The following is a 13,925-nucleotide window of genomic DNA, read 5'->3' as shown; positions in this document are numbered from 1 at the left end:
ACAAAACCACAGCTTAGCCCTCATTTTCAAGAGGAATAGTATAACCTGATGTGTTAGTCTCCTCCTGCTGCTGTAACAAATTAGCACAAACTTAGTCTCTTAAAAAAGCACACATTTATTGTTTTACAATGTTGGCGATCAGAAGTCCGAAGTCAGCTTCACAGGCCTAACGGGTTGGCAGGGCTGGTTCCTTCTGGAGGCTCTGAAGGGAGAGTCTGTTTCTTTGCCTTCTTCATCTTCTAGAGGCCACCTGCATTCCCTGGCCTGGGGCCCCTTCCCACATATTCCAGCCTCTTGCTTCTGTTGTCATGTGGCCTTCTTCTCAGTTGGACCTTCCTATATCTCTCTTATAAGGACCCCTGTGATTATATTGGACTCAACTGGATAATCTAGGAAATCTCACCATCCCAAAATCTTTAATTTAATTGCATCTGCAAAGTCTTTTGCCATATAAGTTACTCATAGGCTCTGGGGATTAGGATGTGGACATCTTGGGGGAGGGGGGAATGGTAAAGTATTCTGTCTACCATACCTTGAAACCTGATTTTTCTATTTCCAGTGGATAAGTAGCTCCTGAATTTGGGATAATTAATTAAAAAGCATCAGGATAAATCTGTGTAGGTGTTCCTCAGGCACCTCAAATTCAAGAAGTCTAAACCTGAATTTATCACCTTCATCTTAAAACTTCCTCCCACTACCCATCCTTAGGTGTTCGATCCTGGTTATTGGCACTACTATCATGTCTATCCCCCCCTAACTGGAAACCAGGAGCTGTAGATTTTTTTTTTCTTCTCGTTTTACTCGGCCTTCTCCAAGGAATCCAAAAAATCCTACTGATAAGATATCCTGCCTGTTTCTCAGATTTGTCCCTCTTTTTGTATTTCTACCACTCCTGTAACTTAGGTCTTCACCTTTCCTGCCTGGGTTATTATAGCTACTTGGTTGGTCTTCTGCTTTTAATCCTGACTCCTTAAATTCTTCCTCTACCTAGCAACTGGAAATACCTATTCAAAATGAATCTGACCATGTTAAACCTTCCAGTCACTCCCTGTAACTTATATAATAGGGTCTGTGCTCCTTATAATGATTTAAAGACACCCATTCCTCACTATGACTTGAGATTTAGCTCCCTTTCTAGCTCATATATTGGCGCTTTAGAGGTTCACTTTACTGTGTAGATTTTAGTGGTATTGGATGGCTTGTATGTCCTGAAAATAACATCCTTTTTCTTGTATCTGTGCTTTTATTCTGATAGTCACACTACCTAGAGCATATTTCCCTATTTTCCTTTACCTGGCTATCCCTCCCTGCCCTACTTTTTAAAAAGTTGCTTGTTTTTGTTGTTGTCGTCATATTTTTCTGATTACTTTAAAAATACGTACTTTTTGTAGAAGAGGGTTTTACATCCAGAAGTATTAAAAAGTAGTTGCAGAATATTCACTCATAATACCAGAATCTAGAGGAAGTACCCTGTTAATAGTTTAACTTCTCTTCTGCTGAATGTACTCTGTTGTTAAATATATCTGCAGAATTCTTAGTTTCAAATATTTCTCCTTAGAGAATTTCATTCTGTTTAATTTTAATGTATTAAGTTTCTGTGGTGAAACTCTTCATCCTTTCACCTACTTACGAAAAGTTTTATCAGTTAAACTCCAGTATCTGGAGCATGTGTAGTTCTCATTCTTTTGTCTTTTTCTCCTTGGTGTTTAATTATGAGGCTCTGTCTTTTGGGATGTCTTGAAATTTTGTATTAAGTGGTAGACATTGTGTATGAAATTTATGTAGTCTCCAGAAAATATTTTCTTCTGGAAAGCGTTCAGTCTTCCTCTAATCAAGCACTGTACTAAACTGAGGCTAATTCATGTCTTGTTCATCTAGCTCTCCAAGTTTTCAGCTAATAGTCTTGTATATTCTGTGGGCCCTACTCCCTGGTAGGTTCTGAAATGTCATGAGGGGGCACGTGTGTGGCTCAGTCGGTTGAGTGTCTGACTCTTGGTTTCGGCTCAGGTCATGATCTCAGGGATGGAGTGCCACGTTGGCCTCTGCCCTCAGAGGGGAGTCTGCTTGAGATTCTCTCTCCCTCTCCTTCTGCCCCTTCCTGCCCACTCTCTCTCTCTCTCTTTCAAATAAATAAATCAATCTTTACATAAAATATCATGAGATGTCTCTGCTCTACTTTTCATCAGCTTTCTGTTGAGGGTTTAAGCTTCGCTTTCTGTACAGCGGCCCAGTATTTGCCATGTGTACTGTTGAGAAAGCTACATGTATACTTGAAGCGTCCTGAGTCCTCACCAAATGCTTTTCAGCCACTCTGCTCCCACAGTGACCCTCCTCTAGGCTTTGCATGGAACTCAGCCATTCTCAGGCTGAGAATTGGCATGCCCCAGGGTAAGATGGCTAAAGAAGAAAGCTCATGTCTCTGAAGTTCTTTGCACCCCTTGGCAGTGTTCTCTGTTGCCTGCAGACGATTACCGCATCTCTCTGGGTTTTCTAGTTGGCCGGTAGAAGTGGAGCTCTTGCCTGTCAGCTCCTCCGTCTCTCCGAGAGCCGTGTCTCCTAGAAGCTGAATCAGCCCTGATTTTTCAACTTCAGTCTGACAGTTGAAAAAGGTTCACTTTCTCTACTTGGGCGTTTATGTTTCTGTTGATTTCTAAGAGCGCTTTACAAATTCCCCAATTTGATTTTCTTTTTGGATTCTTTAACCTTATTTTTAAGGTAGAAAATGCTTAAGCTTTTGTTACCAATTCTGCTAGCCTTTCACTTCGCTATTTTTGTACCGTTATGGTTAGAGAGACCCTTTGTGCCACAGAGGACATATTTATCTTTTTCTACTAATCTTGTATCATTTTTTATGTTTCTACATTTTTTTAATCTAGAATCAATGTTGGCATATTGTTTTAATGTGTCTGTTTAACCATTTGTCTTGCCTGTCTATTATTATAGATATAGAATTGTTTTTTGCTCTTTCTCCCAACAAAAGGATTTCAGTGAGATTTTGATTAGCATTGCGTAAGATTCATGAATTAATTTTGGGATAGTTGGGGTTTTTTGGCAGTCTTTTATTTTTCTCTCCTAGGCAAGTATGTCTCTCCGTTTATTCATTTTTATGTCTCCCAATAAAGTTTTGTCATATATATAGTCATTTTGTGTAAAATTAATTTCCTATTTTGAATACTCTCCTGATTCTTAATCATCCTGCCACCTTTTTGTGTGCGTCACAAGATGCTCTGTGCGTACCTTTGTCTTATTACCTATCCTATTGTATTGAACTTAACAGTTTCTGTCTCTCTCTTCTAGATTATAGGTGCTTCCACGGCAGGGACTATGTAATCACATTCATAAGTTTGTAACTACACATAACAGGAGGTATCCTTCTCTCTGTCCTTTTATTCTTTTTAAATTATTCATACACCATGTGATTACTTTGTACATGTGTGTATTATATGCACCTGTGCATTTATTTCCCCCCTCCCATGTTATCTGAACTCTTGTTTCAAGGAATCTTTGTTATCACATACGTAGTTTAGTTAATTTCTGTCATTTAGATTTTTATATGCCTTACACAGAAAAGCATTTAAGGCAGCTCAGTGACCTGGGTTAATTAAAACATTCACTCCACCATCCAGTGTGATTCATGTACCAGAGTCCCTGGTCAGGACGCCAGGAGGATTTTGTAAGGAAAAGGAGAGATTTAATTGCTCTTGGGATTCTACTTTGTGTCAGGTCTGAGCTATGTGATTTTCCAAACATTTTATCATTTAACTCTAATAAGAGTCTTATCTCCTGATTTTATAGATGAGGATATTAAGGCTTGGAGAAATGAAATACATTGCCCAAAGCCTCTCAAATTCTAAGGCCCGTTGTGGGGTTTTCTGCTTGAATTTGTTTGATTCCAGAACCCAGGAATCACAGAACTCTGTGATTTTTGAGACCTGTCGTGTCAAAATGGCTTTTTGTTTTTAATATCTTGATTCTTTTCCCCTTAGTGACTAACATTGTAAGCATTATGTTTTAAATAGAGAAAACTAGGTGGACTGTATCAGAAAGACTTCAAGTCTAGAAATTGAAATTTTTATAAACATATAAATCTATGTATTTCCACATTCAGAAAATTCTCTAAGTTTACTACTTTTCTTTAGATTATGCTCCACTGATGAGGCTACTTAGGGAAGATGAATATATTCTTATTTGAAATGAATTTTTTTACTATGCTGTCATTGATTAAGAATCAGACACACTGAGCTCTAGTCTGCTTTATTCTTAACTTTCTCTGTGATCTTGGATCTGTCATTTCTCCTGTCTTTGAAAAGGGGTTAATTATATAGCTTGTCGACCTTAAAAGCATTTTTTTGTGGAATTAAAATTATCAAAATGAAAATGATCTGATAAAATTATAAAGCCCCATGCCAGTAGGCGTATTTATAAATGATACATTCTCCTAGTGGGATTTTTGTGCATTACTCATTTATCAACTATTTGTTGAATGTTATTCTGTGTCAGGTACTACACTAGGCACATGAAGTTACAATGATTTTTCATATGACCTGGTGTTTGCTTACTTGATTTTAAACTGCACTTAAAGGGGACTTGCAGATACTTCTCATTTTTATCTCCCTTACACAGTCTTAAATATATGTAATGCTTTTTAAATGTTTTCCTTGAATAGTGTTTTGCTTACCTCATGTCGTGAGGTCATAAGATGAGCTCCTTAGTATATATTGCAAGATTTTTTCTGTTCCAGTGTTCCAGTTTATAAATTTTCTTTTACAAATATAATATATTGAAATGCAAATAGCTTTCTGTGAATCCTGAACTTCCCAAAGAAAGAGGCTCCATGGGGATCTTTGGCATCAGTGAGGAAAGAAAATTCTCTACATATGAATTTGGAACTAAGGAAATTTCTACAGGAAAGCCCAGTTGTCAAAAAGGTACTTAATGAGCTTGACCTGTGAGTAAAATGATTAAGAAGATGGCCAAGGGGGTAAGGTCAAGTTCAAAGCCTTATTGTGGCACTTTTTGCTGGGCGAGTCTTACCTGCATACCTAACGTCAGTTTCCTACCTGTTCAGTGGGAAAGATGAAAGGCTGTACCTTATAAGTTGCCTGTACAGGCCCAAGGGCTGGGCCGCACAGACAGGAAGCATGCTAAGTGAGAACTCCAAGGTCACTCTGACCATGAGGCATACTCCTTCCACTCTGCCCTTCATCCAGTCCTAGAAGGAGGTCCATGTGCTCCTAGACTCTTGTTTAGAGTTGGCACGAATTAGATTTGCCTTAAAGAGAGAGTGCCACAGTCATCTTTTTTAACATGGCATGAATCATTTCTACAAAAGGGATGAAGGAATTCTAAATATACTCATCCTCGATAGAGTCTTCAAGGACAGAACCACATTTACGATGGAATTCTAGTTCTTCCATAAAATGATTCCCAATTTGACACAAAGCATGTAGATGTCCTTTCATTTTTCTCTCAGAGTAGATCATAGTCTGTCATCTAATTTAATGGGCAGGAAGCATATGAATGCTTTGCCTCTGTGAGGTGAGGGTTGTTCCTTGTACACAGAGAATTGAGATCATTGCTGTAACCCCAGGTTAAGGGGGCTAGTGTCGTAATGAGAACGAGAAGGCTGGGTGTGACCTGGTGATAGATGACAGGAGGAAGCTAATGTAAATGTGGAGAAAATCGAGGGGGAAAAAGTTCGGAGCTTCCTTTACAGTTACTTAAAAGATAAAATAGAAATTACCTGTCCCCATTTTTAGGATATAAGTATTACTCTCCTCTTCTTTAGTGTGAATCAGATATTATTAATTTTCAGTAACTGAGTTTGATATTTAGGATATTGAAACCTGTTGGTTTCATTCACAGCTGATGGGTTTAAATGGACTCCTGTTTAGGGATGTTGGCAGTATAACAAATATTTGACTACCAAACATAATAAAAATGAACATTTAGTTAATTTTTGATTGTGTACTTATTTCCAAAGGAAAATATTTCATATGTGATTCTCCTTTCTCTGTACTCTCCTTAAAATGTATGTAGATGAGAGTTGTGTGTATGTCAGGTAAATTTATGCTGTGGTGCGCTTGAAGAACATGGTGTGAATCTCTAATTATGTTAAAAAAATGATTTTCTTAGTGCAGCATTATACTCATTATATACTCTACACATTCCATTTTTGAATAGATTCCTGGCATGATAATTATATAATCATTCAGTACAGTACAGTAGAAACATCATTATGGTCACATACTAATTAGCTACTAAAATGAAACAAAACAGAACCTAGTTCACAGCTTATTATAAAAAGTGATTTAATATTATATAAAACTAAATGTATGGTTAAAATTATTATTTGCTTTAAATGTGAATCTTTTCCCCCTATGGGACATGGGAAGGAATCCGTGTTCTGGATGCTTATTACCTAATTTATTGCTTGGGCACATGTTACATTTTATTATCAGAGCCCTTATGACCAGACCTGTGTAGTAGAGCATCTAACGAACCTGCCGGTAGGAATTCTAGGCTCAGTACCTGGGTGTGCCTCAGGGCTTCTGCAGAATCAGGATACTGGCCCGAGTCTTCAGACCATATTATCTCTAAGCCTCTGGGAACATGGGGTTAAGCAGTAAATCACTCATTTCTGGGATGCTGGCTTAAACATCTTTGGTGCTGAGGATAGGTGATCCTCAACTGTTTTTCTTCCCCACGTTGCACATTAGGAATATAGTATTGTCTTGCTGGTAACAATGAATCCTGGCAGTTGTGATTCTCCAGGTGTGTTTGTGATGGGACAAGTCAGGTGACACGTAAGCTCTGGTAGAGGGCAGTAGGAGGGCACCAGTAGGTTGGCAGATCCCTCAGGTAAGTCTGTTAAGCATTGCCCTCACTATCCTTTAGGATTGCTTCTGTGGATAAAATAGGGTTTTACCCAGTATGTCAAGACTTCAGTGTCCTTTGTAAATACGTTTTTGACTACACAGCTTCAGCCACTCTTCTCTCGCACGTCTGTGGAATCTCGGTGAACATAAGTGGTGTAAGCTAGGTTGTGTGATCCTGATGCATACTATAAGCCATTAGGAATTAGAGACATTTTTATTGCTGTGTTGTCGCTTTTGGTATCTCAGAATACTATTTCATATCATAAGAGCTTCTCCCGATAAACCCTTTATAAGTCAAACATTTTATAGATTTTATGCTACATGCTCTTTCTTTTCTTTTGTGTTTTCCTGTTGTCCTTCACTTTAGTTTTGACCACTGCAGGTATTATTTTTACTTCTTATGCAATTTGCAATGCAATTGAAATACACAGAGCACACGTAGAATAAAAGAGCATGACTACGCTTTATAATGCACTAAATACACAGTACTAGCTGGTGTCTGCCATCTTTGATGTAGCTGCTATGGGTGAGGGGGAGATGGGGTTGCTATTTGACTATTCAGTTCTGTGGTCCTGCAGTTACAAAATTATGTATAGGAAACCAAAATATTTCAATCAAGAAAATATTCACTAATGAATCAGTGAGTTATATTATTCAAACATCCTCTTTGAAATATCTTTTGATTTATTTGAAGATAATCTGATTCAAATTGATCATAAAGTAAAATCATAAATCTTTCAAAGACTGTTTCATGAAGTCTGTGATATGATGGTCTAGAACACTTCTGCTCACAGGCAAAGCCATGAAACAGTGAGGATCTCCAACTAAGAATTCTTTGAATATCAAAGAAATTAAGAAGAGGACTTTAGGAAAAACGATGAAGTCCTTGAATATTTTTTACAAATGTAGTTATGTTTAAAACCATCCTATAAAAATTAAATGCGTGAAGGGTGTCATAATGTGCTAATATAAAATATTGTTGGAAAAAGTCTGCCAGAAACTCCAGTTCATTCATTTTTTGCTCATTCTAAGAATTGCATGTAGTTTTAAATAATTGTCTAAACTTATTTTAATAGTGTGTGTTGTCCTTTTTCTAGCTAGGCCCAGTCAAATCTTTTTTAGCACTATTTGTTACAAAATTTTAACCCCCTTTTTAAGTGGAGTTACTTCAAATGATCTTTTTTCCAGAACCAACTCTCTTGGGGAATAAGGACCCCATGTATATAAAATAAATGTGTGATTCTGCATGGATAGCCATACATTTTTGTTGTCTTTTAGTGGTCTAAAATGAATGTCAGGATTTTAATTGAAATTGATTGTGGCTAAAGTACAAATAGGCAATGTATGTGTTTTCTTACTCAGCGAGCTTAGGCAGGGATCAGGAAATAGTTGTATCAAGCTGATTATTTTAGAAAGGCTAATAAAACCATGTATTATATAGGTCATTTTCTGGGCCATGGAAATAACTTTATTATAGTTCTATTAATGTCTTCCATTTGTATAACATTTTATTCTTAGAAAGTGAATCATTATTTCATTACCCTTTGTACTGTGTGTTATTTGTGATGAAATTGTGTGTTCTCCAAAAATTTTACCAGAATGTTCCTTATAAGTCCTCTCCATGTGTTGACTCTATGTCTACAAGCTGAGTCCTTACACATAGTGTAAAAGAAGTAGAAATACTGTAAGACCCGAGTAGTGAAGCAGCTGTTTTTGCAGGTATCTTGTGGTGTGTAATCCTTCAGAACAAGACCGAATCTCAGTGGTCTCAGTCTATGTGAGTTCCCCCACAGCACAAGTGTCTTCTGCTTCCGGAAAGCCTGTGGAAATTCAGATGAGTGCAGTTTGGAATACAGCAACTACTATTTCACAGACAGCCTATGAGGTACGTTTTTGCCATAGAACTTAAAGAGGCACCATTAAAAAAGCATAGCCAGTATGTAGTTTATGTATGTATCCATACCCCCTCGGGTCATCACATTGGTGTATGTGAAGTGGTTAAAGTTGTGGATACCAGAGGATTTAACTGACCAGTTAAATGACACTAAAGGAAAAGAGATCCTGTGTTTCCTAGAATACTAGTATCTTCGTTAGTGTGTATATCACATGTTATTATTAGTATGTTATTAGCATGTATATTGTATATCTTTGTAAGTATTGGAACTTTTTCCTGAAGTAATGAAGTCATCATTACCTAAGAAATTTTGAAATTTTTTGTTTAACTCAATTTAGTAACAGTTATGCACACTGAAGGTGAGATAAATAACACCTTTTCTAAATAACTTAGGTACTTTCAGCGTTTCATTGCAAAGGTGACATGACACACCATAAAAGAAGGACTTCCTAAAATAGAGGAAGGTGCTTTTTACCTGAGATACAACTGTGGAAAGCCTGGCCTGAAGTAATAGACATTTTTGGAGAAAATTTCTTAAAGTAATATTAAACTGGACCCCCACATCACTAGAAAAGTTGGATTTTTGGAGTCTCAAGTGCAAGTTAAACTGTACTTCTGAAGACGCAGCCATGAGCTAGGAACTCTAAATGAGAATTACTTTGCTTGTTAAAAGCCATTGCTGGCTGCTTTCATAAATTCATAATCCTTTAGTTAGAAAGGAGAAGATAATAGAAGTTTTGGTCAGATGTTACAGGAAACAGCCTAACTAGAAAAAGGAGGAATAGCTCCTAGAAGGCAGAGGTCACGACTTACAGTGTGTGTGCATCCTCTGTGCTTTGTGCATTGTCTGCTGGACCCCAGGCGTTCGATGGCCACTGTTAACATGCCTAATATTTATAGTATTACATTTACCACTTTTATTTTTAATGTACTTGAAACCATAGTATAAAAAGATCCCTGATAATTAGGAAAAATCGTTGTTCACCTAAAGCTCCTACCTTCATGAAGCATTTTCTCCTCTGAGCATCCATTAAGAGTACCATAGGACAATTGAGGATGCTCGTATAATTTCATATATGGAATGAAAGCATTCATGCCTTTGATAGTCCTACCAACCTGAAGTTATTAGATTCCCTGGATAAACGGAAATGTGGTTACTCTACCCATAAATTCTCAAAACATCTTTAGAGTATTAAATTCTTTTTAAAATATGGTAGTTTTTTTGTTGTTGTTCTTACTAGATGTATAAATGCTTTTCTTTCAGTAGATTGCATTTCTCTTTAAAAAAATTCTCTCCTCTGTCTTTTAAAGATCTCCTTCCTAGTGCAGATGCCACCACTCGGACTGAAAGTGTATAGAATTTTGGAATCAGCAAGTTCAGACCCACATTTAGCTGAGTATGTCCTGCATAATGGTAACGTAAAAGATAAAGGAATTTTCAACATGAAGAATGTAAAAAGTACTGAAGAAGATATAACTCTAGAGAACTCCTTTGTTAAACTTCGGTTTGATCAATCTGGGCTTTTGGAGGTATGTTCTGAATAGTTTCAAATTCATGGAAGGCTTATCACTTTTATTATAATATGTGCAGATTATGTATGCAGAGCGGGGAAAGTCGATGCAAATACTCTGGGAGAAAGGATGGATGAGCTATATGTATCTGAAAAATGTGGTCCACTGTGACCACTTGCTCCTAACAAGGGTGGTGTGTGGGTGGTGCTGCTCCGTGAACTGTTACTGGTCCACAAGATAAGTATAGAAGCTGTAATGCTTGAGAAAAATGTTTCTGGAAACTCTGAAAGCACAATGACAATAAATTTATGCCTACTGAATCTAATAATAAAAAATTTGAGTGTATATTTGGTATATCACTTTAAATTTAATTTTTCTAGTAATTCACTCTTATTGTACTTCACAAAAATATTGGTCCATGCATATTGGAAATAAAAAAATAAACCTGCTTCTTCAGTACAGAAAGTTTGAGAAGCACTGGTCCACATCTCTTAATTTGTGTATCTCTTTCTTCCTTAATGAAGTGTGTTCTGACTTTTTGTTTCTATTGTGAAAGTTTTAAATTCTAAGTATTAGCTATAAAAGTATACTTTTAAATATAAGATTTTGGGTGTTCATCCAAGAATCGTGAACATTAGAGGCTGAATGTTAGCATTTTTCTGTCTGTCTTGAGGTTTTTTGGTGTTTTTTTTTTAATCAACATATACATGGAACCAGATGCAACATCATTAAAATCTTAATATAGTAAGTTGCTTTTAAACATTGTTTTTATCCTTAGGAAATGATAAATAAAGAAGACAGTAAACATCATGAAGTAAAAGTGCAATTTTCATGGTATGGAACCACCAGTAAAAAGGACAAAAGTGGTGCCTACCTCTTCTTACCTGATGGGGAAGCCAAGGTAAGTGCCAATGAACTGAGCTGTGAATAAGCATTTATTGAAAGAGTAATGAAGAAAAAAATAAGTTCATCTCATTATTTTGTCATCTGTTAGGTATAGATGAGTTGGTTCCACTATTATATTTCCTTATTGACACTTGGCAATTGGTAGTCGTGAGTGTTAGGTAAACAAATAATTTTTCAGGGTTGGAATTCATTAAGGTGCTACAATGAACAGTTGCTCTCCATGGAAAGAAGCCAGATTTGTTGGAGGGTTCAGGTGCTGTTGTGGTGTTCTATGTGGCACAGCATATATACAGAGACAAATTATCTAGCCATAGGAGAAAAATAAATTGCCCAATGGGCCATTTTTCTCCTTAACTTTCAGCACTTTAAAAAACAAAAAAATTTTTCCCTCCCCTTGACTGTAAAGGTGTAATATATACAAATTTTGGCACATTTTTGAAAATGCAGAAAACTGAAGAAAACAATAAAATTTACCAACTATTCCAAAGGCCATGCAAACCACTGCCAACATTTTGATGTATTTTTTATTGTCTTACTATGCATATCCCTTTCTCCCCCATTTTCAAGTTTTGTCTTCCTACATTTACATATTTTTTCATTGTGACAGTGCTCACAATCAAATGGTATATTCTTCGAAAACACATTTTTAATATATACTGTTGTGATTAAAGGTCTGAGGGTCCAATGTCTAACATGGTGACTGTAGTTGTTAACACCGTATTATATGATATGCTGAGAGAGTAGAACTTAAATGTTCTCACACACACAAAAATGGATATATATGTGAAAAAAAAAAAAAAGAATTTCCTATTGTTGCATATGTAGATTTTCTCCCAATACTTCACTACTGTAACATTGTGATAAGCTTTCTTTGTAGCATTCTTTTTATGCAGTGATGATTATTTCCTGAGAATAACTTTCTAGAAGAGTCATTTTGTGTCAGTGGATGAGGCCTTTAAAGACTTGATACATACTGGGGCACCTGGGTGGCTCAGTCCTTAAGCGTCTGCCTTCAGCTCAGGTCATGATCCCCGGGTCCTGGGGTCGAGCCCCGCATCGGGCTCCCTGCTCTGCGGGGAGCCTGCTTCTCCCTCTCCCACTTCTCCTGCTTGTGTTCCCTCTCTAGCTGTGTTTCTCTCTATCAAATAAATAAATAAAACCTTTAAAAAAAAAAAAAGACTTGATACATACTATTTCTCTGTCCTCTAAAGTGACTGCGTAAATATTCGCTCCCACCAGCATTTTTGAGAGTAGCTCTCTAATATACCACTCCAAGCACTGAGAATCAGCCATATCAAAAGCTTTACCTATAATAATGGGTGAAAAATATTTTACTGTTAAGTTTTTGTGATTATTAGGGAAGCTAAACTTCATACATTTATTTCTCTCTCCTATATCTTTTGTGAGTTTCCTATATAAGTTCTTTGACCATTTTTCTACTGGTATGACTTACGGATTCTTTATATATGGTAAAAATTAATCCTTTTTCCTATATACTGCAAAATGTTCCATCAGTGTGTCATTTAATTTAATTATGTTATGCTGTTACAGTATTTTTTTTAAATTTTTGTGGAGTCAGTTCTGTATTTTTTTCTTTAGAGCATCTTCCTTTGCTTTTCTACTTATATAGGTTTTCTCTACTTCAAGGTAAGTTAAATATTCTCCATATTTTGTTGCCTAGAGACCTGTCTCCTGCAGAAGTTACTCTTGTTCTTCAATTTCGAAAAACCTGTTAACCAAAATCAAATAATAGATTTTATTTTATTTTATTTTTTTAAAGATTTTATTTATTTATTTGACAGAGAGAGAAGGAACACAAGCAGCAGGGGTGGGAGAGGGAGAGGGAGAAGCAGGCTTCCCCCGGAGCAGGGAGCCCGATGCGGGGCTCGATCCCAGGACCCCAGGACCATGACCTGAGCCGAAGGCAGACACTTAACGACTGAGCCACCCAGGCGCCCCAAATAATAGATTTTAAAGAATAGCATTGACCGTTCTAAGGAGTCTAGTTTTTTGTTGTTTTGATTTTTTTTAATCAGTGAGGAATTAAAGGTAAACTACAGCTCATAGTAGCCATTCTAGGAAGGGTAGTGGATCCTAAGTATAAGCTGTATCAGTCTGTTCTCACTTGGACAAGAATTTGGGTTTTGGGGATTTTTTTTTTAAGATTTTTATTTATTTATTTGAGAGAGAGAGTCAGAGAGAGGGCACAAGCAAGGGGAGCAGCGGAGGGAGAGGGAGAAGCAGGCTCCCTGCTCAGCAGGGAGACCGACGTGGGGCTTGATTCCAGGAACCTGGGATCATAACCCCAGCCAAAGGCAGACGCTTAACCGACTGAGCTACCCAGGCACCCAGGAATTTGGTTTTGATTGACTGTTCTTATACTAAAGAGAAAATGAAAAATAGCAATACTTATGGAATATTATGCATGGACAATTGTGACTAATTTATTTAAAATTATTCTATCTTTAAATAGCTCTAATATTAAATAAAAAAAACCAAGAGAATTATCATATATTTACAAAGAGAAAATAAAAGACTATCAGGGAGGCAGGTGGGTGCATTAGAAACAGGTAGGAGCCCAGATATCCCCATGCCAGCTTTCATCTTCTACCCTTACTTTTTAGCTATATGGTAAAATTAGGTCCAAAAACTTTGTAAACTCTTAATACATTATATTAATTTCAGAATATTTTTTCTAGAACCAGAGAGGTACATTTGGAAGAAAATTGCAAAGT

At 36.8% G+C, this 13,925-nt stretch overlaps 1 protein-coding gene across 2 annotated transcripts in view; it reads left to right on the top strand.

Moving 5' to 3' along the window:
- Window positions 1-13,925, top strand: part of MAN2A1 (mannosidase alpha class 2A member 1) — a 165,189-nt gene that overhangs the window by 110,879 nt on the left and 40,385 nt on the right. For both annotated transcript variants that reach the window (XM_032403874.1, XM_032403875.1), the window contains exons 13-15: window positions 8,598-8,763; window positions 10,084-10,302; window positions 11,063-11,185. In XM_032403874.1, the coding sequence (XP_032259765.1) occupies window positions 8,598-8,763; window positions 10,084-10,302; window positions 11,063-11,185 (508 nt within the window). The remainder of the gene's footprint in view (window positions 1-8,597; window positions 8,764-10,083; window positions 10,303-11,062; window positions 11,186-13,925) is intronic.

The sequence above is a fragment of the Phoca vitulina genome, unplaced genomic scaffold, assembly GCF_004348235.1.
Source record: "Phoca vitulina isolate PV1807 unplaced genomic scaffold, GSC_HSeal_1.0 scaffold6, whole genome shotgun sequence".
Taxonomy (NCBI): domain Eukaryota; kingdom Metazoa; phylum Chordata; class Mammalia; order Carnivora; family Phocidae; genus Phoca; species Phoca vitulina.
Note: the sequence above shows the minus strand (reverse complement) of the source record. Positions and strands in the feature narration are given on the sequence as shown.